Source organism: Tachysurus vachellii, chromosome 2 (assembly GCF_030014155.1).
Source record: "Tachysurus vachellii isolate PV-2020 chromosome 2, HZAU_Pvac_v1, whole genome shotgun sequence".
Taxonomy (NCBI): domain Eukaryota; kingdom Metazoa; phylum Chordata; class Actinopteri; order Siluriformes; family Bagridae; genus Tachysurus; species Tachysurus vachellii.
Genome location: NC_083461.1, coordinates 26,025,914 through 26,052,707, shown reverse-complemented (window position 1 = coordinate 26,052,707; position 26,794 = coordinate 26,025,914). Strand labels below are relative to the sequence as shown.

Sequence of the window (26,794 nt, the reverse complement as noted above, 5' to 3'; positions counted from 1 at the left end):
CAAACTTGACTGCACATCACATTTTTTACTTTATTGATACTGCTTTTAATCGTAATGCAAAGACCGGTCATCGGGACATAAGCTGTCATGTACAATAAAAGAGCCTGTGCAGTGACAGGAAATATAATTTTACACAAAAAGCTGCCTAGACCAGGGGTGGACTTGCGCTCAGACGAATTCTTTCTACACACACTAAACAGCGCGAAGCCGCAAACTCGTTCTGAATATTTTAAAGGCGTAACAGCTGATGAAAAAGCAGAGATTGTAGATGAATTGTAGACAAAAATGAAAGACGAAAGACTTAGGTTTTGAACTGTCTTAGAATTGTAGACAGTAGAATTGTAGACAAAACATTTTCGTCTCGTCTTTTTTCGTCACCAATAATGCATGTTAATTTAGTCTTAGTCAGCGTTTTTGGACAGTGGTGCAGTCTTGTCATCGTCTCGTCTTAGTCATGAAAAAAAAGGTTGTTGACGAACATACAGTATTTCTTCTCGTTTCGTCTGACGAAATTAACACTAACACAGACCTACACTAAATACACATATTTCCAATATACATCCATCAACCTCTGTTTGCTCTTTGCACATTTATTTCTTTATATAAATGCAAAAGACAGGGAAAGAGAAGTGCAGGTTTCTGGTTTGCACAATCCTTTACATTACCTCAGGGACCTGCTGCTATAACACTGTATTCATTATAGTGTTACTGCACACAATATTGTTGAACATACAGTATTTACATACAGTATTTACACTGCGCTGTTTCTGTTTATTGTTTTTTGTGTATTGTCTTGTAACTTTTTGTCCTGCACTGTCTTTTTTCCTGCACTGTCTTTTGTCCTGCACCGTCTTGTCTGTCTTGTCCTGCACTGTGTACACCAGGTTACACAGATACACTTTATATATCTAGGACTAACTTACTAAGTCCTTATAGACCCTGATCCTGGAGAAACTCATTGTCTCATGTCACTGTGTACTGTAACAGCTATTTGAAAGTGAAAGTGACATGACATACAGCTAAGTACGGTGACCCATACTCAGAATTTGTTCTCTGCATTTAACCCATCCAAAGTGCACACACACAGCAGTGAACACACACACCGTGAACACACACCTGGAGCAGTGGGCAGCCATTTATGCTGCGGCACTCGGGGAGCAGTTTGGGGGGTTCGGTGCCTTGCTCAAGGGCACCTCAGTCGTGGTATTGCCGGCCCGAGACTCGAACCCACAACCTTAGGGTTAGGAGTCAAACTCTCTAACCATTTGGCCACGACTTCCCCCACATATGGTTGTAATGACAACAAAAGCTTCTTGACTTGACTTGATCATTGTCTGCTACTCAGCACCACCTCACTGGACTGTCACCACCTGGTCACTTGGTCCCCTCTGTGCTCTATACTGCCAGGTCTGTGCTTTTTGTGTACTCGTGTGTGGTTATTGACATTTTCACTGTTGCTTGCTCTCTGCTGGCCTCAGTGACTTACAGAGACTCTACTGTAGCCTCTGTTCTGTGAAGTGCTGAGCTTTTTCTTTCATTTATCTTAAAAGGTAAGAAATGCAAAGAAAGGAAGAAAGACGTGGCTCTTTCAGATAAAACATAAGATAAAATATAGTTTATTTTATAGTTGAAGTTGTATTATTTTTCACATTAAACATTTTTCACATAAAATTTATGACACTTTGTAACCTCATTTATTTATTTTTATCTACAAGTGTGAAAAATAAAAACAGGAAATCTGAGCAATCACTGTTCTGCAGTAAGACAGAGAATTAAGTGCAATAAGCAGAAAGTTAAATGAGAAATATGTCAGAAAACAATACATAACATTACACTCACGTCTGTGTCTTACTGCAGAACAATGTTCAGATTTCCTGTTTTTTACCTCACTTGGGAGGAAGACACTGCCAGGATTTACACTGCTGGCAGTTTTGATAAAGGGGGAGTTTTCCATCAAGTTCCTTCCTGCAGGGTGGACACACACACACACACACACACACACACACTGCATTGGGCAGCGCAGTCTTAACTTCTTTAAGACTTAACTGCACAGCTGAAGCATGGTGAGTGTCAAAATGTTCACTGATTTTTCCTTCAGTTTCATTAATTTCATAATGGGGTTGTGTTCCGTACACAATGTTCTCGTAATATTTTCACTTTTTATTCATTATATGAAAGTTCTGTATAAATCATTTCATTAATATTAACACTCTGTGTGTGTGTGTGTGTGTGTGTCTGTGTGTGTGTGTGTGTGTGTGTGTGGTGTGAGCATTTCAGTATCTCATGCATACAAGCACAAGCTTTACACATAATGCTTATTCCACATAACAGTACAGTGCCAATATCTGTGTGTTCACACTGTATTATTTTCACTTCCTGTGTCCAGGCGAGTGAACCGATGGTGCGACTGGAATGTGAGGGAGTGAGTGTGTTCCTGCTGCTGGTCCTTGCTGCACTTCAGCACACTGTGAGCTCTTTATACCTCATTATTGCACACAGTCTACAGTACAGACATTAATTACTGTCTTTTTTTCTGAAACCTACAGCAGTTTTATAAAGTGCTCATTAGAGCCTGAGCTCAGGTTATTCTGTGCTTTAGAAAGTGATGTGATATACGGCTAAGTACGGTGACCCATACTCAGAATTTGTTCTCTGCATTTAACCCATCCAAATTGCACACACACAGCAGTGAACACACACACTGTGAACACACACCCGTAGCAGTGGGCATTTATGCTGCGGTGCCAAGGGAGCAGTTGGGCGGTTCGGTGCCTTGCTCAAGGGCACCTCAGTCGTGGTATTGCCGGCCCGAGACTCGAACCCACAACCTTAGGGTTAGGAGTCAAACTCTCTAACCATTTGGCCACGACTTCAAGAAAAATTTGCTTTTAAATATTTCAATAAAATATCAAGCTTTACAGTATATTTAACAGATGTCAACAGACCCTGATCATGAAATTAAGAATTTTAATAAATTGAGATGAATGTCTCTGCATTTATGTTGAATTGCAGGAACTTATTTTAAATTGACTAAATTGTTGTGATTCAGGATGATAATAAAATATGTGGTTGCTTTAGTTATCAGTACAAACACTGACCCAGTAACAGAAACTTTTAATGCTGCTTCATATTCTGTACTTACTCCAGTTTGGTTCTCCTTCCATATGAGTTATTGGTTATTATCTCATTTATGTCATTAAATCATTATTATATTGTTTGGGCGGGGTTTAGGTTATGATGTTATGTTCTAGTTTATATAAATTCATTCATTCATTCATTTTCTACCGCTTATCCGATCTTCTCGGGTCACGGCAATCTCAGGCGTCATCGGGCGTTTATATAAATTTAGGTTAAATATTTCCTTGTTTGTATTCTGCAGGTGAAAGCGAAGGTGAAGATGTTGGACATGGCTCCTGATGCAGTAGATGACGACTTTTTAGAGTGTCGAGACAAAATGCTGAAGGTTGTTACAGACAGTCTGCTGCAGGAGGAACTCGACTCTGAGAAAGTGTTTAAGGACTTGTGGAGTAGATACAATGGAACGTGCAGGAACAACATAATTGGTGGAACATCTCTTCACATGGATGCTCTCCAGGCTTATGGAAATTCTAGGGTTAAGTTTAGAACAAATTTCAACAGTTTGGTTTATAGCAATGGCACCAACATCACAACCTACAGAGATTTTCGCTTCAAGTCTCTTCACTTTCTCCTATCCGACTCCCTGAAACTGCTGAACCCTACAAACACCTGTAGAATCGTGTACTACGGCACCGATGAAAAGTACAAAGCAGTTCTCGGGAAAGAGGTCCGATTTGGGATGTTCCTAAATCCTACAACCTCAAAGGACACTGCAATTGAAGATGTGCATTCAAATGACGGCTCCTTGTTTATCATCAATTCCTGTTCTGTGGTTGATGTTGAACAGAAGCTGTGTAACTGTGAGGAACTTCAGTGTCTTCTTTCTCCAGCTGAGGTCTTCACAGTGCAGAAAGTTGAAAAAGTTTCTGAGTATAAAGAAATCACTTTAAATCACTCAGGCTTTCTCAGCAATCATCACTGCTCCTTCTTCCAAAGGTAGGATGATCACCTCTATAAATTCCAGTACTTCTATTAGATTTAGGGTATGTTTTATTTTTTTTATGAGATTTCCATGTTGCTTCTAGATTTTTAATCCTGAACACTCACTCACTCACTCACTCATTCATTTTTGCCCGCTTATCTGAACTACCTCGGGTCACGGGGAGCCTGTGCCTATCTCAGGCGTCATCGGGCATCAAGGCAGGATACACCCTGGATGGAGTGCCAACCCATCGCAGGGCACACACACACTCTCATTCCCTGAACACTTATGTTAAACACTAAACAGCGCTGAAATGGACAGAAATGCTGAGTGGATGTTTCTTCTAAAGTCTCTTTCTTTCTGTTTCCTGTCTCTCTGAAGGAATGCGGCGGATGTCCAATCCACCGTCTCTCGGACTCTTACTCTTCTGGCACTGATGGCCTGCGTGTGGAGTTACTGAGACGGCGTAACTCACCTCTTCATTTATATTAGTAATATTAGTAGAACTCCCTTTAATTCTCTCCATGATCAGAAGTACAGGACACAGTGTCACTTAATGACAAATAAGAATGAGATGATGTATATGAATAAAGCCTCGTCTTGTGTTATTAACACTGCCGTCCTCAGTCATAGTGATTCCTCAGAGAAACAGATGTTAGAGCAGGAACACATGAATGGAACAACTCTACTATATATCGTTATTTGTAAAGTTCTCAATGCTGGTGTGTGATTTGGAAAACACTGCTAACCTTTTGAGTTTAATGACTCATTTCTTTGACGTAAGAAGACAGGAAGTATGGAAGAGAAGAAGGAAAGAGGGAAGGAGCTGGTCACAAGTTATTTGATACATTTCATAACTGAATTGAATTTTGTTTAAGAACTTTTTGGTGTATTGAGACGTGTCTCAGAAATTAAACTGAAAGAAATTACAATAAAACACATCATCATATCTTCCTTCAGTGTTTGTTTAATACAAGCATGGGAACTTCCTGTGGTGGTGAAATATTTCATCCAGTCACTGAGATACAGTATGATCTTCTGGATGATGTGGGCTTTCCTGATCTTATTTAATAAAAAGTTCTTGTTTTTCTCGTCTGTCTGTTATTCTGCTTTTGATTAGTTGGTCTGTTTCAGTTCCTGTGTATAAAGGACATTTCTGCAGTGACTGAAACCTGCCTGTGTCTGTGTTCTGGTTAACACTCTCTGGTGAGAGAAAGTGTTGTAATAAATGATCGCACTTTCAACAGGTCCAAAAAAGGGACATTTTGGACCATATTACAGTATTGACAGGATGTTTCACAGCTTGGAGACATGGAGCTACCACAGGAGGAGACACCAGACCACTGTGTGCTGGGCCTCTAGTACCAGACTAGATGGATGGACTCACTGGAAATAAATGGATGACCAAAATGTTCTGAATAAAAATCTACAAATATTTTAGGAATTCACTGTGTTTCATTTATCAAATCTTAAAACAGACCTGAAATAAACACAGATCTTTATGTGTATGTGTGTACTGCAGTAAGATTGACAGGAGTGTAGCCCCACCCCCTTGTGCTGATTGGTCGGAGGTTGGTGTGGTTTGGACTTCAGACTTTCTAACCAGAAATGTGAGTGGCTGGGACACGTGTTTGTTTCTGCCAGAAAGTGAGTCAGATCTGTGTCATTTATTCCAGCTGAACTTTCTAACTAAAAGCTGGTTCAGTGAATGTGAGTGAGTGAATTCTTTGGTTCAGCTGTTAGGTTCCTGTAATGAACCTTTCAGAACATTCCAGATCCTGAAGAGTGAAAAGCTCAGCTGTGGAACTGGTGCTTTAAACCTCTAAGTAAAAACAATCAATAAACACAACACACACAATAAAGGTATTATTTTCTATAATGAATAAAGAGTGAATGAAACACTTTAACTTTAACAACATTGAAACTGGGGGGCACGGTGGCTTAGTGGTTAGCACGTTCGCCTCACACCTCCAGGGTTGGGGGTTCGATTCCCACCTCCACCTTGTGTGTGTGGAGTTTGCATGTTCTCCCCATGCCTTGGGGGTTTCCTCCGGGTACTCCGGTTTCCTCCCCCGGTCCAAAGACATGCATGGTAGGTTGATTGGCATCTCTGGAAAATTGTCCGTAGTGTGTGATTGCGTGAGTGAATGAGAGTGTGTGTGTGCCCTGTGATGGGTTGGCACTCCGTCCAGGGTGTATCCTGCCTTGATGCCCGATGATTCCTGAGATAGGCACAGGCTCCCCGTGATAAGTTCGGATAAGCGGTAGAAAATGAATAGGTGACTGACCAAGTTCTGTGGGTCAGTTCTGCAGATGGTGATTAAATCATGCATGATAATTCTAGCAGTAGTGGATGTAAATGTGCATTTAACACGGTGACATGGCCGATATTATAATATTGATAATATTGTGTCCGAAGCGCAATTTAAATGAAATGAGATAGTGGTCAGAGATAACTTCTGTTTGAGGCACTGTGACTATATTTTCTATATTTAATCTGAGGGTTAGAATGAGATAAGACTGACCTCCATCATGAGTGGGTCCTATTACATTCTGGTTAAACCCTACTGTATCTAAGATAGAAACAAATGCTGTTCTCAGCGATTATTCTAACTTATCAAAATGAATATTAAAGTCTCCAACAATTACTGCTTTGTCTAAAGAAACAACTGGGTTTGAAATTAAATCTGCAAATTCACAGAGGAATTCAGATTATGGTTCAAGAGGTCTGTAAATAACAACAAGAGGAACTGACTCAGTAGTCTTATTATTTCTAGCTACATATATGTTAGTATGAAGAACTTCTAATGAGTTAAACATGTGTCTAGATTCTTGCTTGACATCGAGCTTATCATCATGAATAACTGACACTTCCTCCCCTGTGTGTTAGGTGTGGCTGATGTATATACCTATAACTGGGAGAAAAGCGTTTTGCACACAACTACAGAAAGAATATGAGCTACAAACCTGGAAGAAGAAACCAGAAGTTTGATGTCACAGAGAGAGACTTGCATTTAAATTTAGGACATTTGGCAGACGCCTTTTCCAGAGCCTCATACAATCAGACTTGATGCAGTTACAAGTGAGTGAAATGCAGCCAAATATTATATAACCAAATGGATCAGAGCCACACTGGAATACTGCAGAACTCTGAACAGAATGTTCTCGCTCGCTGGGATTGCTAAACTTGCCTCTGAGGTGAGGATTCCTTCTCCTTATTAATGTCATAATGTCATTAAAATCTGCTCTTACACTGTTTCTTTAAATATTTTAATCCTGATGGAGTGATAAAAAATGACCTAATATAAAAGTTGCTGTATATTTTCTACCACATTTTGCTAGTCCTTTAGCCCTGGTCTCTCAGTCCTCTGACACATGGTGTTGTGTCGCCGTATCAGACTCTGATCAGACTCTTGCTCATCTCAACATTCTTGAGTTAATATAATTGGACAACTTACTTGCACATTCTTTGTTAATATTTATTTTGTCTTTTCTTCAAAGCAACAGCATGCAGCAGATGATTTGCACAAGCAAGTCAAAGAAATGGTGGAAGTTTTACATCCTGATGTTTTCTTCATTTACAACACAAGCATGGGTGAAGCAGAGCTGTCTCACACACAAGTACGATGGAAGATCTCTGCTTGTGTCCTAATGAAGGAGAACTTTATCTGATTGGACTTTACTCCTGAAGAGGCAAGCAGTCTCTGGGCACCAAGGCACCAAGTGTGGCCAAATATCCATCAGATATTCGTAAAATCAGAAAATTCTATTAATTCATGTAGTCGAGGGATAAACTGTGTGAGCAGGAAAATCAATGAAATAAAGTTTGTGTAACATTTTAGCTCTCAGCTTGTTTACTTACAGTTTACGTGGTCCTCCATCTGCAGGTCTGCTGTCTCCCTCTTGTGACTGTAGCTGGATATTTCACCTTAAACACTACAGTTTACACCTTCGGAGTTCGTCATTATTCTGTGTTGTTATTAAATTATAAAACCTGCACCATGTTCAGTGATGTTCAGTGTGTTTGCTTTGTTAAAGGTGAGGACGTGTGAAGGTGCTCCTCATTGCTCTACTGTGTCTTTATCTCAGATCTTTATTTCATTCACTTTCTTTATGCCACGGTTCTGTTCTTCTGAAGATGTGGATTCAGATGAAGGCTCCTTGTTTATCATCAATTCCTTTTCTGTGGTTGATGTTGAACAGAAGCTGTGTAACTGTGAGGAACTTCAGTATCTTCTTCCTCCAGCTGAGGTCTTCACAGTGCAGAAAGTTGAAAATGGTTCTGAGTATAAAGAAATCACTTTAAATCACTCAGGCTTTCTCAGCAATCATCACTGCTCCTTCTTCCAAAGGTAGGATAAAGAGATAGCTAGAGCCTGATGAAGAACAATTGTGAGAAGTAAAATGAAGACGGATCGTTTTCTTCTAAATATTGTTTATATTGTTTGTAATATTGTATTTAACTTTTTGTTTATTTCTAAAGGTTAGGTCTTCCTCATGATAGTTCCTTTGCTTTGCCACTGAGCTGTTGCATTCTGGTAGCGGTGGTGTCCTACATTCTGGTCAATCTTCTGCGCATGTCCCTGCTGTAAATATTATCTCTGTTTTTATGGTATTTAATTAATTAATATGAGCATGTAATCTTTTTTTAGTGTTGAGCATTTTGTATGTATTTGTTGAGCAGATGACTGTTGATCAGGTGATTCATCCCCAGGTCATGATCTTACAATATTCCTGCATAACGATCTGATCTCTCCTTCAGTCACAGCTCACAACCTTGGCCGTGGACAGGTAACTGTCCTTTACTTCTTATGTCTTTAATGTGACTCGCTCGTATCGGATTCTTCTCTACAACATTAGAAGGATTTGGCCAATTTTCTCCACACAGGCTGCTCAGGTAATCATCAGGTTGTCATCTGAACACTGGACTACTGCAGCTCTCTCTATCAGGTCTACATATGAACACAATTCATCCTCTGCAAATGATCCATAATGCAGCTGTGTGACTTGTCTTCAACCTGCCTAAGTTCTCCACACCACCACACTGCTGTGTTCCTCCACTGGCTCCTGTAGCTGAACACATCAGATTTAAACACTGATGATTTCCTACAAAGCCAAAAACAGACCATGTCCCTCTTACCTCAAAGCCCTCATCACTCCACACACTGCACCTCACACCCTCAGATCTACCAGCACTGCTCCACTGGTCCCACCGTCTCTCAGGGTAAGAGATAAGTTTACTACAACACTCTGTTCTGTTCTGCACCAAGGTGGTGGGCTGAAATTCTCCTAGAGGTCCGGACAGCTGAGTCACTGGATATCTTCAAACCATAGGAGTTTTGAGACTATTTTGTGACAGAAAGCTGATGAGTAAACATGATGAGTTTTTCTCTGCGTAAACAAATCAGACATAAATCTACAATCATCAAAGCAACTTTAACACATCATCTTATGTTTCTGAACTCAGAGATGAGAAGACACCATCCCAGAGTTATAAAGCAGCTCAAACACACTCCTTTCATTCATGTTAACATGCAAGAATAAACTATAAAAACTAATAAAAATTACTCTGAAAAATCTCTCTGTCTTTTTATTAACCAACATCATGTTTTATGAAATTCTTTATTCACCTGCTGTGAGGTTTGCAGAAAGGGCACAAGAAAAAACTATTTATAATAAATTAATTTCTACATAAACGTAAATGTAATTATTTTAAAGTCAAGCGGTTAAAGTGTGTTAAAGGCAGAAGATCCAGTGATCTTCCCAACACCATACATGTAATACATAGTGTGTGTGTGTGGTGTGTGTGTGATTCTGATGAAGATCTTCCAGTAGCAGCTCTGTAGGACGTCTTCACACAGTCACACTAACACTTCATTAGAATATTCTCCTCATTTGTTTCTATTTTGTCCTCCTTTATTCTCGCTCTGTGTGTCTGATCGCCGGGTGGCTTAAATGGCAATGTGGTCCATCAGAAGATGAAAAGATCTGACCTCGTATGGTAGAAAAATAGCAGAGCCAACTGTTTTGTTTGGCTTCCAGGATGTGAAAGCTGTTTTACTGTTCAGGTCCAAACAGTGAATACCATTCCATTTAGAGAGAGAGAGAGAGAGAGAGAGAGAGAGAGAGAGAGAGAGAGAGAGAGAGAGCGAGACAGCGAGAGAGAGAGAGAGAGAGAGAGAGAGAGAGACAGAGAGAGCGAGAGAGAGACAGCGAGAGAGAGAGCGAGAGAGAGACACAGAGAGAGCGAGAGAGAGACAGAGAGAGAGAGACAGCGCGAGAGAGAGAGAGACAGAGAGAGCGAGAGAGAGAGAGTTAGAGGGAGAGAGAGTGAGAGAGATAGAGATAGAGAGCGAGAGAGACAGCAAGAGAGAGAGAGCGAGAGAGACAGAGAGAGAGAGAGACACAGAGAGAGCGAGAGAGAGACAGCAAGAGAGAGAGAGAGAGAGAGACAGAGAGAGCGAGAGAGACAGCGAGAGAGAGAGAGAGAGAGAGAGAGAGAGAGAGAGAGAGAGAGAGAGAGACAGCGAGAGAGAGACAGAGAGAGAGAGAGAGAGAGAGAGAGAGAGAGACAGCGAGAGAGAGAGAGAGAGAGAGAGAGAGAGAGAGAGAGAGAGAGAGAGAGAGAGAGACTTGGCTAATTACATGAACTTTAATGGGGAGGATTGTTGAAGAGGTTCTGAGAGCTCATCACTAACAGAACTTACAGTTAGCTACAGGCTAGTGTTTATTTCACATGCTACAACTGCTGAAGCCCTAAAGTTGTTTAATTAGCAACTTATTATTGTTATTATTATTATTATTATTATTATTATTATTATTATTATTATTCAGCTCATTACATTCTCCACAGTTTGGCTGTAAAACACTTCACCAAATAACATTACAGTGTAAAGTGTTTAACAACAGAGTTTATAACAAACAGTTTAGTATGTGTACAAATACTTTCTCTCAGGGTTCTCTCTCAGGGTTCTCTCTCAGGGTTCTCCTACAGTTCTCTCTCAGGGTTCTCTCTTACAGTTCTCTCTCAGGGTTCTCTCTTACAGTTCTCTCTCAGGGTTCTCTCTCAGGGACCTCTCTCAGGGTTCTCTCTCAGGGTTCTCTCTCAGGGACCTCTCTCAGGGTTCTCTCTCAGGGTTCTCCTACAGTTCTCTCTCAGGGTTCTCTCCTACAGTTCTCCCTCAGGGTTCTCTCTTACAGTTCTCTCTCAGGGTTCTCTCTTACAGTTCTCTCTCAGGGTTCTCTCTCAGGATTCTTGTGGCTCTATCGTCCAGTCTGTCTCAGTTGTCTATATTAGGACATGTCAGAGCCCTTAGCTGTGTGCACACGTCTCTCGCACTGTTTAATGTCTCAGAAAAGGTCAGAGATATTTGAAAGGTTTTCTTTGACTTCTTGTTTCAGCTCGTTATAAACATTATGAAAATCTACTTTTATTATATTTTTAATGAACCGTGCTGAACAAACTATATAAATGACACATTATCACATCTAAACAAGCTTCTGTGTCTATTACTCTAAGGGTAAATCAAGAACCTTGAGAACACAACAGAGTGTTTTCTCAATCAGAAAAAAGAAATCCCTTAAATATCAGCTCACTAAAGTTTGGGGAAAATTTCAGTGAAAATTTGGTATGAAGCAAAAAACGGAGGAAAATTCCAAACCTATACCAGGAGGTTCCCCCAACACACACACAGCTCGAGAACTGTGAGGAGATTAGAACTGATTTCTATTTTGGACATGTGCAGAACATTTAGGTGTCTGGTGGTTTTTGGCTAAAAGTTTTCTAAATCTTTTCACAGTCTACAGAGATATATTGTAGCTCTGTCACTAATGGACCCTGCTATAGATGATGCAGATATCTTATTTGGTTCTAGTGAACTTGCACATCATTAGTACTCCCAGTATGACTCTCAGGATGCAGAACAATGAGTTTTGGCGTTACAGGTGGAGAAAAAAGCACTTATATTTAAGAACAACAGGACCACAATCACCCCAGGAAGCGGATGCCTCAGGAGGAGCCTATAGACCAGAACTCTACCTTGATCCTGCATCACATAGCCATTGTTCTTCGAACCATCTCAGAGAACTAGAGAAGTCCATTCCCTACATCATGGATAATCATGGAAACCATGACTCCTATACCTCTGGATTATCTCATCCACGTCCTTACTCTGGCCAGGAAACAATCCGATTAGGAATGTGTGGAAGGCGGTGAAGGAGGAGGAGAAGATGGAAGAAAAGGAAAAGGAGGGAGAGAGGCAGCTTCTGCCGTGTCATGTATCTTGAGTGAAATTCAAACCCAGGGTGCTGAGCAGGCAGAGCAGGGGCTCGGCTTCACTCACTGAACTTCACAGAGTCAAAAGACCACAGACGAGACCAACACCAACACGTAAGTACATCTGCTCACTCATGACTACCTAGATGTGTCCTAGATGTGTGTAGAAATCTATCTCTCACTCTAACTTTTTATTTTTGATTCAGTATGAACACAAATTAGATACTAAATTTAGACATTAGAACATAATTTTATATATATATATATATATATATATATATATATATATATATATATATATATATATACAGTACAACTTTTTAAGCTCCACACATCCTTATGATTGAGGTCTTGAAGTCTGCATGTTTCTGAGCCATAACATGAACATGGGAAGTTTCTGTTTCTCAAGCTACTTTATTAGCAGGTTTTATCTTCTTTCTGCTGTTTAGCACATGTTTGATGATGCAGTGCACTATACATGTGCAAATCCCTTGTGAGTAGAGGGCTCTACTGTGGAAGTTTACATAATCATCAGTACAGATCATTTTGCTTTGTGTTTATTAATATCCTGTGGATGATGAAAGCTGATTCAGATCCACCAGTCAGAAGGTGATTTTCATGACGTAGCAAGATTCAGACCTTTAAATCTTGCTACATAAGTGGCTTTAGTGTTTGTGTGAGATGTTCACAGATCTGTGTTCGGAACTCTGAATCAAAGTACTCTTCTGCAGAGCTTTGAGAGACACCAACATGTGCAGTTTGTCATCTGATCTTTCTTGGCCAGGACTCGACTGATACAAAGTGAACGTTTCTCTCTCCACACCATCTATAGCACACCAAATCCAGCCAAGGTTAGTGTTACTGTCTGAGAGCAGCTTCACTTTTGCTGGAAGATTTTCAAATCCTTTACATACAATAAAGCTGCAGAATGGGCAAATGAACCAGACTACCTTGCAAAATAGAGTGTTTCTTGAGTGGATCTCAGATGATTTATGCACTCATCTACAGGAACAACAGTACGAGCACAAGCTAATCATGATTAAATAGGGTTCACATGCTAATGCTTTTAAACAAGATGATCTGCTTCATGCTGTCTGGAACCTTCCTGATTTATGTAGATCTAAAAATTGACCACTGCAGGCTAAGGCACATCTCCATGTCAAATGCATATCTATGTCCTGATGATTGTTGTATATCCAACCAATAACAAGTGTCATTAGCATGTCCATTATCTGTTATTATATTATACATTTGTACTGTTATTTGTTTTAAATGTACAGTTCAGTTTGTCTGTAAATAACATATTTCAGTCGTCTCCTTTTACCCTTTTTAGGATAAAGACCAGCAGAAATACATCTGAAGAAGGCTAAATCTGAATGTACCCACATTGCTTAGTTCTTGACTGCTGTAATAAACCTTAAGGAGAAGGAGGTGCTGATTTTCAAGAACTGTCAACAAATGTTTCTTAAAGGTAAAGAAGAACCACAGATAAGTGTTTTGAAAACAGAGAACGATTTAAAGGCAGCGTAGCAAGTAAAACATGAAGAAGAATATTCTTATTTTACTTTATTAAAACTAGAATCAAGATCAAGAAGAAAAATCAATAAATACAATATAACGGGAAAAACATGGAGCACCTTCCACAGACAAAAGGCAAAGGGGTCCTGATGTTTGCAAGACGCCGTCAAAGGATTGATGAAATAGCTGCAGAACATGAGGATCTGAGGAGTAAAGGCATACCCGTGGAAGCATTTGTGGAACCTGAGATTGACACATCATTAAAGACTCAGGTGGACATTCCTCCAGTCCAACAAAATGAACAAGGCAAGCATCAACTAAAGTATCAGGATCATCAAACACAACAGCAGATCTTTCTGCAGCCAGACACTCGTATAAATGGTCTGGACTCCTGTCAAGATTCTTCAGGATCCAAACCGCTCGTGCCCAATAGAACAGCTAAGCCTTTTCTGAGTGGTCTGACTCAATCTCAAGCTCAATTTTCTCCTGATAGAAATGCCCCAAGTCCAACAATAATGAAATCTGAAAGTTTTTTCAAGGTTCCAGTTCCAGTAAAAACAAGCCCACAGGTGTGGTCACCTACAGGAGATATAATCGCCTCTCGTGATGAACGGATTGCTGTACCAGCTATCAAGACTGTAATTCTGCCTGAAATGAAAAGAAGAGGAAAAAATAAAACAAACTCTAAAGAATCTCCAGAGGAAGACTACTTTAGTCTTGGTGCAGAGGCTTGCAATTTCATGCAAGCTCCAACCATCAGACAGAAACAACCACCACCAGTCCTTCCCAAGCCTACAATTAATCCACTTTGCCCATCCTGGTCTCCAGAAGTTCAGGCCAATCGCAGTCCCCTTACACCATCAAGTCCTCTTCCTGCACAAGAGAACTGGGCTGCACCTCATCCACTTCAATCTCAGCCAGCTACCAAACCCTGGGGTCATTCAACAGCTCGATCCACGCCACAGCAGCAGGCGTCTGACTATTTACCATCCAAACAATCTGCTTCATATAAACCAACCTGGTCATCAGAACAAAAACAGGCACTCACTACTGCATCTCCCTCACAGCCAAGGTTCCCACAGGCTAAACCCCAAAGTATCAGTTCTGTGATTTCCTGCCCACCCCAATCAGCAAGCCCATATGTTCGTCCGTCCAAAGCTCCACCCATTTCTTCAATCTCAGAAATAGGGTCCTCTGATGGCCCAATGCTTAAGGGGAAGGGTGCAGAACTTTTTGCTAGACGACAGTCTCGTATGGAGAAGTTTATAATAGATGCTGAAACTGTCCAGGCCAACATAGCCAGATCCCCCTCACCCACCCTGTCCATGCCAAGCACCTGGAAATATTCTACCAATGTCCGAGCCCCTCCTCCTCTCTCCTATAACCCCATAGTATCACCTTTCTACCCTCCAGCAGCACAGAAGCCATCTCTTCCTGCAACAAGCTCAAGTATGAAGCACAGAGGAAACAAAGAGAAACCAAAGACTGCACCCAAAACTCTCACTGTTATGGATGTGATGAAACATCAGCCATACCAGCTGGACTCATCCCTCTTCACCTACAGCTCCAACACCGAAACGAAGGGCTCAAGCCTCAAAACATCTCCTGTCCCTCCTGCAGAGTTAAAGCAAACCCAGGGCTTTCTGCATGCTTCGTCCCCAGCCCCTTCTACAGGAAGTGGCAAGTCTTTTCAGCAAAGTGCCAAACCCAGTGGACCGGTGAGTGTTCCTTATCCCTTCAATCGTCAGTCCACTTCAGCTGAGGCTTGTCCTGCTGCACAGGCTACAGTACCATCACCAGCACCATGCACAATGTTTCCTGGCCCAGTAAGCAAAGCCTCCAGCAGCCGATCAACACCTCACACTAGGACTGGGTGCAATGCTTTTCTGTCCACTTCCTCTTTCCCTGTAAATAGTGAAATTATTTCTAGATGTGGCTTGCTAATGGCTCCAAAGCCTAAGTTTTCTGCAAAAAAACCAGCTGTTGTAGGAAAGCAGTGGAAACCAGTCGTAATGTTGCACTAAAAGCAGGGTTTACACTCAAAAAGCACCTGCAGGACGTTATTGAAAATAATGACAAAAGAATCAAGATTATTTTGCGAGTGTAAAAAGCGATAGTTAGATGGTTAGTTACATAACAGGACTACTTTGTGGTTCCAGCTGTGGAAATTCCAGCTCCTGTGTTGGTAGACGTAACGTGCCATGGAACTGTTCTTCAGCTTAATGAGATTAATGAGATGTTTTTGATCTGAAAGTTAAGTATTGGTGCAAAATATTCATACAATGAGAAACAAAGGTTTTTTTATTTGTTTAAAAGAAGACATTTAAAGACTCCTTTACATACTGATTAAGACAGAAATGGATTTTTTTCTAATCTGGAGGAATATATACATTGTTATAGTCAGGTGATGAGGTTTATATTAAAATATGTTATATTAGATTGTGTTGTTATTGTCTTTAACTTGTGAGGCTTGAATACAGCGTGTCAGCAAAGTCAGGAGAGATTGTAAAGGTGATACGTGGCAACCATTTCACCTGGTTATAAAAGGACTGGTGGAAAATGTAAAGGGTGTGTTTGTGTCTCATTCAATTTGGAGTTTGTTTTGGTCATGACAAACTGAATGACTGCTAACCAGAGCGCAACCTTCTGAAGTGTTGCTTCTTCAGTCTGTTGTTTGTTATTTTGTTTTTCTAGCTTTTTTTTTTAGGTCTATTTTCCTTTTTTTCTTCATTATAAATTCATTACAAGTTTCCCTGCTGAGCAGAATGTGTTTTTTTTTTTTATAAACACAAACCAATACATGAAGAACAGCTCTGTTTCTCATCTTGTGTAAAAATAATAATTTACATCATCTATCATTTGGTCTCTTCTTCTTATAATTGCACTTCTTCTTGGACATTTTCTTTACCTTATTAAACATTTCTGTAAACTCTTTCTTTCTTTCTTTCTTTCTTTCTTTCTTTCTTTCTTTCTTTCTTTCTTTCTTTCTTTCTTTCTTTCATTTATCATTTAGTCTCTGTCTTCTCTGTCTTCTTTTTTGCTTTTTTCAATACCATTCTTTAGCCCCTTTCTCTTAAATATAAAAATTATTGATAACAAAAATAGAGAGAAATTCATTCTGTGTCCAGCTGCTGAAATCCAGTAGGATCTTGAACTCTGACTCTGAGACTACAGCAAAAATTGATCCACCATTTCATCATTTTGATCATGTCATGAACAAACAAATTGTCCTGAAAGTAAACTACTTATACTTCATTACTTTATTTATTTCTCAAATTCCTAGACTCATAGACACATGCTTTCAGTCTTAATTATCCTTTTTTGACAAACACTAATATTGGCCACTTTTACTATTATTGTTAATAAAAATAATAATCTTTTTTTGACTTATCTCAGTGATAATAAAGGAATCCTGCTTAGATATTTCATAGACGATTTGTTTCGTACTCTTTGGGGTTTTGGACCTGTTTGTCACATGGACGCTGAGCTTTATTCTAATCTCTGCCTGCTTGTTGTTCACGTTACACTGCAACAGAGTTCACTGCTTCCTAAATATAGCACTCGCACACGTCTATCTTTACAACACGCTCTCCTTATTAAACACAGCTTCTGCTCAGGAGCTCGATAAGGCCCACAGCTGCCACCTCACCCAGGCTTTTATAAAACAGGTAAGTGCTGAAAGAGTCCAGAACAGAGCCAACACTCTTTCAGTGATGATGGAGTTTTTCAGAATTTAATGACAGATTTGATTTTTTATTTAAACTGACATCATAAACATCATAAATAAATCATGTGTGAGTTCCACAGTGTTCACTGAACAAAACATACAAACAATTTTGTATTAACATCAAGATGTTTTATATTACTATGTTATGGCTCTGTGTGTGTGTGTGTGTGTGTGTGTGTGTGTGTGTGTGTGTGTGTGTGTGTGTGTGTGTGTGTGTTTGGTTAGTTCTTGTTTTAATCAGCAGTCTCACATTTCAGCTGGTCATATTCTACAGTTAACTGCTCTGTTCAGCTGTATGTGTTCAGGAAAATTAAAGACTTCACATCAGTTTAAGGCTAGTCATTCTCTCCAGCAATACTATAGACAGACATTAGGTGGCAGCAAAGACAACAATGAGACCATGAGACACTTAAAAAGAAAACACATGAAGAAATCTTTGTTTCTGATCCATTCTGTTCAATTGGTCTTCCTTGTGTAGATCTACAGCCGGAGCCGCTCCATGTCCCTGCCCCGGAGACACTCCTCCATGTCCACTGTGTCTCCGGTGTCCAGTCCACGTTTCCATCCCAGCCATGGACCCATGGACAGGCAGTTGTCCTGGGCTGAAGCTCCTCAGAGCCCCCTGTGCCTAGTCAGTGAAGTCTTTGGCTCAGAAGATTTCCAGAATCCGATTAGAAACAGTTTCCACTCTTCTGTGCACAGGAGGTCGGTGACGGAGGAGAAGCCGATGGTTTACGGCCCACCGTTCAGACCAGCTCAGCCTCTTCCACTGGGCAGCAGATACACCACCAGCTGCTCTCTTCCCAGGAATTTCTCCCCTCTCTCACAGAAAGTCAGCTGGAGGATGTAGAGAAGAGTGATGCTGAGATCCCCCTCAGCATCACTTTTTAAAGATCCAGGACCTTACAGATGGATGCACTGAGAGATGTAGAGTGTGATTACAGACTAGAGCTGGTGCTGTTTAGGAAATTAATTGAGGGATGTTTGTAGATTTTATGGACTTTAAGGGGAGAGTGGGTCACAATCTCACATGGGGCACATAGTAACAGACTTTATTTAGTAGTTTCCACACACAGCTATGATGAAACTTTCTCTATTTACTGGTTGCCATGCCAACACTGTGTTTAAAACATCACACCAAAATTCAAAAGAATTGAAGATATTAATTCTTAATTATTAAAATTCTATAGTAAAATTAATTTTACTATAGAAAACATTTCACACAGGTGTTAATTTTCAGCTCTGTGTTTCGTGTAAACAGAAAATGGGGTTCAGATTAAATTTAAGGTTATTTGTATATGTTCACACCACTGAGGCACAATCTAATGGTTTACTTATTCTTTCCATGTTTTTATTCATAAAACATTATCGTGTATTTGTAATAGACAGATGAAAAAATGTGAAATTAGAAAAATAAGTCCCTGTCCACAATCTAGAGAAAACTAAAGGTGTTAAATGTAAACTGAACACTGAATCTTACAGCTGGGTGAAGTTTGTTTCAGAAGCTATTAGGCTAATGATGCTAACAGTTACTTGCTATCTGATGTAAAACCATTTATCTGTACATCTGCATTAAACCACATGAGGCTTTTAGAGCTTTTACCTCTAAACCCCACCCCCTGTCCCACCCACCAGGCTCTGTGTGCTAAGCCACACCCACCGGTCCCTGCTGTCTAGTTGGTTTGGAATGAATTTATTTAGATTAAATAAAGAAAGTGTGTAAACGACACTAATGCATGTATGTCCACATACAGAATGTTCCTTTATTTTGTGTTTTGTTAAAGTGAGAATTAAATACATGCTGACTCACTGCTGCTGCTTGAAGACAGAATGTTGTATAGAACACACACACACACACACACGAACTGGACTTGAGCTGACGTTTGAGTTTCTGCTGATTTCACATCTTCTCACAAGTTCATTTTAAACTTCAGTGTAAAAAGTCACGTGAGCTTCAGATGCTCTCACATTTACTGAGTTTGTTAATGTGTAAAAGTTTAGCTTTTATGTTTAACTAAAGTGGAAAATAGAAGCCGGCACTTGATTTCTTCTCACTGATGTGTGTTTAACAGATAATCATTTAGCAGGAAAAACAAACAAATAAAAACAAGTGCAGCTTAAAACACAGCTGACTTTGTTATTAATGTAATAATAATAATAATAATAATAATAATAATAATAATAATAACAATTGGTAGCATAATGCATAAAATCAAATGTGCATATTTTATATATTAATAATGTATAATAAATAATACTTAAAATAGTAAGATTTAAAAAATTATAATATCATAAAGTCATTACTCTGAAAGAAAGAAAGTAAAAAAGAAAGAAAGAAAGAAAGCCTTGCCACACACACACACACACACACATACACACTCACACACACACACACACTTCTGTCTCATGGCACTTTTGGGATGTTGAACCCGCTAAAATTAGTCTATTGATGTAAGCTGCCTTTCCAACACACGCACGCTCTCACTCACTCACTCACTCACTCACTCACTCACTCACTTACACACACACACACACACACACACACACACACACACACACACACACACACACACACACACACACACACACACACACACACACACACACACACACACACACACACACACACTCCCCCAGCTCTGAGTGCTGAGTGTAGAAAGGAGGACAACGAGTCTGTGTGTGAACTGGACTCTGAGGTGACCTCATAGTGTCCAGGTGGATCGTCACACGCACACACACACACACACACACAGGTAAGAAACAAAACTTTATAATAAATATTATAATATAAATATTCTGGCAACCTGTGTGTGCATGTGTGTGTGTGTGAGTTTGACCTTGTGACGTTCTGCTGAAATCATCTTAGCTTTTCTTAGCTCTGGTTTGTGTCACTTTCTTCTTTCTCTAAAACATTATTTATAATTTATGACTCCACTGTCATGAAATAATAGATTTCGGATGTCTTTTTTAACAGTGTGTTAATGAGGGAAAAGGGGACGAGCCAAGTGTTGTGAAAGGTCTGAACCCTAAAGGTCAAGGTGTGTCGTGTGGTGGTATTTCATGATAACGTTAACTCCACATTTAAAGTTGAACAAAAAGTAATTTAGATCTGATAAATTTCTGAATGAAGCTTGAAGTTTGAATGAGCGTCAGTGGGATCGGTGAAAGTTCCCCACAGAGGACACAATGTCCATCAGCAGCACTTCACTGCTGTAAACACGTGACACACTGTGACGAGCTCGGCTTATTTTAAAATAACCTTTAACTTTTTAAACAAGAGCTAGTCAGAGCCACGAGGATGAGAAATTAAAAAACTGAAGCAGACGTAAGAGCTTATAATAAATATAAATCTGTCTGAAGTGAGAGGCTGCGTCTGGGCTGTTTTCTGATCTTATACAAAAAAATATCAAAATTTATAATGGCTCATGGAGATTTCTTGGTTAAACAATAAAAAAGCAATTAATAAAGAAAGAAAGAAAGAAAGAAAGAAAGAAAGAAAGAAAGAAAGAAAGAAAGAAAGACTGAAGAAAGAAAGTAAGAAAGATAGACCAATTTTTGATAGTGTAATAAAGACTTTTATTCAAACACTAAGTTTAAATGACTAGAGTTTATTTTTATGAACTATGCTAATTTACACAAAAATAATTATTTTTATGAATTAATGTAAAACTTTGAAAAGAGATGAAATATAAAAATGACTAAAAATATCAGCGTGTTTAACTATTGTTTAAGTAAATTTAGCTGTAGAGGCTTTAACGCTGGTCTGCTAACAACTGAAGAATGAAGCATTTTTATTCCCTCGCTCTGAAACTGATGACGACTCTCAGTTCTTTACTGAAGGGGTTTTCAGAAGCAGACTGAGGTTTTAAGAAGGTGGTACAGTTGTGTGGTATCACACATTACTTCTCTCAGCAGTGATCCATGTATTTGCTGTGTAATTCTGTGACCTTCTGAACCTCATGTGTCCTTTCCATCCTTTCCAGCTCATCTCCATCTCCCTGAAGCTCATCATGTCACGCTTCAGCACACTTTCAGCTCAGGAGAGAAAGAAACAAGCGGCGGCCATTTGCAGTGAAATCCACGGCACGACCAACGGTAGACACTTCACACTAAAACTAACCACACTAACAACACTAACCATATTAACAACACGAACAACACACACTAACCACACTAAAACACTAACCACACTTACACTAACCACATTAAAACACTAACCACACGTACACTAACCACACTTACACTAACCACATTAAAACACTAACCACAATTACACTAACCACACTAACCACACTTACACTAACCACACTAACAACACTAACATATTAACAACACTAACCACACTTACACTAACCACATTAAAAACACTAACCACACTAACGCTAACAACACTAACCACACTAACTAATGACACTAGCCACACTAACACTAACCACATTAAAAACACTAACCACACTAACACTAACAACACTAACCACAGTAACCACATTAACCAGACTAACGACACCAACAGCACAAACCATATTTACAACACAAACCAAACTAACACTAACCATATTAACAAGACTAACCACACTAACACTAACCACACTAATAACAATAACCACCCTAACACTAACCATATTAACCACACTAACCACACTAATACTAATCACACTAACCACACTAACAACACTAACGACAATAACCAGAATAACAACACTAACCACACTAACTATACTAATCTCACTACCCACACTAGCAACACTAATTACACTAACCACAATAACACTAACCAACACTAACAACACTAACCACACTAAGCACAACACTAACCACCATAAACTTAAACATAAACATAAATTAATGAAAGAAAGAACTTCCCTGATAGCAGATGAAGGTGAATTTTAGAACACAATGCCACAGTTCTTAGATGAAGTGATAGAATATCACGTGGCCAGCACAGTTTCACCTGGTCAGTGCTATTAGCCAGTGTGATTAGTTAGTGTAGTTAGCTTGGTTCTGAGATTCATGGACTTCTCTAGCCAAAAATACACTAGCCTCTGTGCTAGCAGCAGATCCCTTTGTGGCTGGTGTTTGTGGAAAAGTTTATTTTAGAGTTGAGCGGTCATGTCGGGGGAGGGGCGACTCAGTGGACGATGGACAACTGGACTGAGTTCAGTATGAAGATAATGGACAGCTGGGAGGCTTTCCATCTCCATGGCCAAGCAGCCCAGTGTTTAAATCTGTCCTGAGGTCCACAGTGTTCTACACACCATTGTGCTAATGTAGACACACAATCATCCTCATAATACACACACACACACACATGCACACACACAAACACAAACAAACAAACACACACACAAACACGTACACACACTTACACACACAGACACACACACAAACACACGCACACCCAAACACACAGACACACAAACACACATGCACACACACACACACACACACACACACACACACACACACACACACACACACACACACACACACAAATATAAGAGAGACTGGTGAGGGACCTGTCATTTATAACAGAAGTGACAACAGGATCTAACACCAACATGCCACTACTTCAAATGTGCCACAGATGAAACGTTGGATCTGTCGTACTTACATAAGTAAACAAATGTACTTGTACTTGTTGGTAAATCGCTGTGTTGTAAGAAGAATAAGTCACTTGGACATGCTGTTAAAGTGAAATAATCAGCTTCAGGATGCTAACACTAACTCTGATGAAGTGTTTTAATGCTTTTATCTGTACATGACTAAACACTCAGTCTGTATCTGTAGTGTTTTATCTTCTACATTAATCGATTGACAATCTCATGTAATCCTTAGTGATTTTATCCCTGTATTTTTAGGTGATACAATGGATCTAGGTAAAAAGCTCTCTGTCCCTAAAGACATCATGCTGGAGGAGCTCTCTCTCCTCTCTAACCGCGGCTCACGCCTCTTCAGAATGAGACAGCGCAGATCTGAGAAATACACCTTCGAAAGTATTCAAAATGAAGCTAACACCATCTTAAATGTAAGTCATTGTAACACACACGATTAGTTTTGAGATGACCTTCTGCTTTGTTATCGGTGCCTCTGTTAGCATTGTATTTTGAGATGCTACCTGAGGTAGTGGTTAAGGCTAGTGTAGTCTCTGAATGGCAGTAACATGTGTGTGATAGTGCAGGACACGTGGCCATCAGACCATTCCAAATGTTCCTCTGAGATATCACAAGGGCTTACTGTTCACTTCACTTATCAGAGCCAGAGAATGTGTGTGAGATTTGAAAAATGTGTGTGTGTGTGTGTGTGTGTCAGTGTGTGTGTGTCTGTGTGTGTGTGTGTTTGTGTCTGTGTGTGTGTGTGTCTGTGTGTCTGTGTACGTGTGTCAGTGTTTGTGTGTGTGTGTGTCAGTGTGTGTGTCTGTGTGTGTGTGTCAGTGTGTGTGTTTGTGTTTGTTTGTGTGTGTGTCAGTGTGTGTGTGTCAGTGTGTGTGTGTGGGTCTGTGTGTGTGTGTGTCAGTGTGTGTGTGTCTGTGTGTGTCAGTGTGTGTGTCTGTCTGTGTGTGTCTCTCTGTGTGTGTGTCTGTCTGTGTGTGTGTCAGTGTGTGTGTGTGTGTATGTGTGTCAGTGTGTGTGTCAGTGTGTGTGTGTCTGTCTGTGTGTGTGTCAGTGTGTGTGTCTGTGTGTGTGTGTGTGTGTGTGAGAGAGAGAGAGAGTTTTTCTTCTATCTGTCACAGAAATGCACAAATACTTTGATATTGCACAGAATCACTCTATCACATTAAACTGATTTGTTTATATTCATCACTGCTCTTTGTTCTAGAGTGAAGGTCAGACTGAAAATGCAGAAAACAAAACTACAAACACTTCAGAAGCCAGAAACTCAGCTAACCCTGAGGAGATTGCACCAGGTGGGAAATCCTTCATGTCAGCCACTTAATAATAAACCAATTACCTTTACCACATCTTACTAGATGACTAATCCCGAGAGAACATATCATAACAGTGATGAACTCTGTAGAGATGTGAGGATGTGTGTGAGGATGTGTGTGAGGATGTGAGGATGTGTGTGAGGATGTGAGGATGTGTGTTAGGATATGTGTGAGGATGTGAGGATGTGTGTGAGGATGTGAGGATGTGTGTGAGGATGTGAACTGAGAGTGAAAGGAGATTTGTGAGTTTTTATGCCAGGTTGGTTCTATGTCCCAGGTTATGGAGGTCCTCTGAAGAATGTTCCTCCAGAGAGGTTCAATGCTACGGCTTTGCCCAAATCCTACCACTCCCCCTGGGAGGAGGCCATCATTAACGACCCAGCTCTGGCTGACACACTGAATCTCCAAATGCCTGCTCCAGAACCCAGACCTGAGATGCCTGATTACAAGAGCTTTAACAGGTTCCACATCCTTCTCTGCTTCTACAACACAAAAGTCCAGTCTACCGTCTCATCAAGTTCTGTTTAATACAGTAAGAGAACAGAGCTTGTAAAAAGTCCCACTGGTGACTGATACAGAAGATCTGCAGATCCAGTAGGTCAAAGTGATGAGGTTTCAGCTTTCAATTCAACAACATGAGCTCCTTCCTCTTTATTTGGATTATTATTTATACTGTGATAAACAGCAGATCAAGTAGAAATGTCAGTAGAATTTTCTGTAACTGAACTCAGATGAGGACTTTAGACTGTGACCATATACACAAACTTAAACAAGAAAAAGGATCAAAATAGAAAACCTATTTATTTATATATATATTGTTTTTATACTCTTGTTATTATTTGAAGTGATGAGTTTGAAAAAGACTTTAGTACATTTATTATTATTATTATTATTATTATTATTATTATTATTATTATTATTATTATTATTATTATTATTATTATTATAAATCTCTTAATAAGACAACTGAGATTTTAATTAGACTTAAGTGGGTAGTATGTTGAGTATTGTGTGTATTTCTGTGCACTAGCTCCCTCTAATGGACGCTCAGCGTATCTTGAGTTTGCGTCTAAAAATCTAACAGAAAAGAAACCATTTTAATTCCATTTAATTCCAGTCAAGTAAGCTGATTACCAATTAATAATTGTATTACTTTAAATGTTTTCATCTCAGCTGCTAACCTTATAATCAGATAATAAGATAAGCTTGAAGCTGACAGTGATGGAGAGAGTGACGAGAAATAAAATATCAGGAAAAGTCCATTTAAGAATAATGAAAGTGTTTAAAAGCTGAATGTTTTGTACTCAGGGTGGCCATACCGTATGGAGGATTTGAGAAAGCTCCTCGAGGTATCACCTTCAAGGTTCCAGAGATTGACCTGAACCCACCGAGGTACCCAGAGCTGCAGGACCCTACAGCCAAGAGGCCAACCTTCAACCGCACAGCTCAGGGATGGATCTCTGATGGCGTTCCTCTCATCTTACCCACAATCCCTGTGGAGCCGCTGGAGATGCCTGAGTCTGATGACCTGTAAACACTGAACACACGAGTCAGCTGGCATTCACATCACTTCTACAGTCTGAGAACATTTCGCTCCAAATCTCCAGATTTTAGTGGATGATCTTCAACCACACGAGTCTGCAACAGCTCTAACAATGTGATCAAAATAGAAATACTTATATGACAAAGTTGTAAAAGTAAAAGAAATATAAAAATGTTAGAATAATTATTATTTTAGATTTGGTTAGAATGTAGTCCATTAGGATCAGGATCAATAAAACACAATAAAAATATCTAACTCACTGCATCAGAACATTTCTGTGTTCAAACTATTCACACTGAAACCTGAACACATTTATTTCTAATGAAATCACATGACATGAGTTATGAGCTTTATTTTATTTATGAAATACACTAATACCTTTACATAATAAATGACATTTAAATACAAAAATCAGAGAGAGAGAGAGAGAGAGAGAGAGAGAGAGAGAGAGAGAGAGAGGGAGAGATGTAAATATGATCTGATATGTGAAATATGGTTTTTATTGTAAAAAAAAATACTTCTTGTGAAATATGATGTTATTCCTGACAGAACTGTGTGTGTGTGTGTGTGTGTGTGTGTGTGTGTGTGTGTGTGTGTGTGTGTGTGTGTGTGTGTGAGTTCTGGTTTGCATTTAGTTTCATCTTGTGGTGTACTCCAAATTAAAGATATTTATCCCAGTGACATCACAGTAATTTGATTCATTGCTTATTTAAAAAAAGACAATAATCAGAATTTAGAATTACAGA

General features: G+C 39.6%; 3 protein-coding genes across 5 annotated transcripts in view; all 3 read left to right on the top strand.

Annotated features, from left to right (window-relative positions):
* Positions 1–7,901, top strand: part of si:ch211-145b13.6 (T-cell ecto-ADP-ribosyltransferase 1) — a 61,147-nt gene extending 53,246 nt beyond the window's left edge. Inside the window, exons 2-7 of one of the 2 annotated variants that reach the window (XM_060864050.1) lie at positions 2,044–2,063; positions 2,387–2,467; positions 3,380–4,074; positions 4,442–5,670; positions 6,951–7,258; positions 7,562–7,901. In XM_060864050.1, the coding sequence (XP_060720033.1) occupies positions 2,061–2,063; positions 2,387–2,467; positions 3,380–4,074; positions 4,442–4,520 (858 nt within the window). In that variant the 5' untranslated portion in view covers positions 2,044–2,060 and the 3' untranslated portion in view covers positions 4,521–5,670; positions 6,951–7,258; positions 7,562–7,901. Of the gene's footprint in view, positions 1–1,989; positions 2,064–2,386; positions 2,468–3,379; positions 4,075–4,441; positions 5,671–6,950; positions 7,259–7,561 lie in introns of those variants that run through there. The other variant, XM_060864049.1, reaches the window with a different exon arrangement.
* Positions 7,902–12,240: 4,339 nt separating this feature from the next.
* Positions 12,241–19,392, top strand: synpo2b (synaptopodin 2b). Of its 2 annotated transcripts, XM_060864038.1 has the most exons (5): positions 12,241–12,449; positions 13,067–13,186; positions 13,669–13,806; positions 13,915–15,571; positions 18,059–19,392. In XM_060864038.1, exons 4-5 carry the CDS (start codon positions 13,964–13,966, stop codon positions 18,428–18,430), a joined length of 1,980 nt encoding a protein of 659 aa, XP_060720021.1. In that variant the 5' UTR covers positions 12,241–12,449; positions 13,067–13,186; positions 13,669–13,806; positions 13,915–13,963; the 3' UTR covers positions 18,431–19,392. The 2 variants fall into 2 exon arrangements, with proteins under 2 accessions (XP_060720021.1, XP_060720020.1); XM_060864037.1 differs by having other exon boundaries at positions 13,669–15,571.
* A 728-nt stretch (positions 19,393–20,120) lies between these two features.
* Positions 20,121–26,729, top strand: myoz2b (myozenin 2b). Its single transcript, XM_060891644.1, has 6 exons — positions 20,121–20,333; positions 21,564–21,675; positions 23,439–23,605; positions 24,397–24,484; positions 24,783–24,966; positions 25,814–26,729. The coding sequence occupies exons 2-6, from the start codon at positions 21,591–21,593 to the stop codon at positions 26,037–26,039; spliced, it is 750 nt and encodes a 249-aa protein (XP_060747627.1). The 5' UTR covers positions 20,121–20,333; positions 21,564–21,590; the 3' UTR covers positions 26,040–26,729.
* The last annotated feature ends 65 nt before the right edge of the window (positions 26,730–26,794 follow it).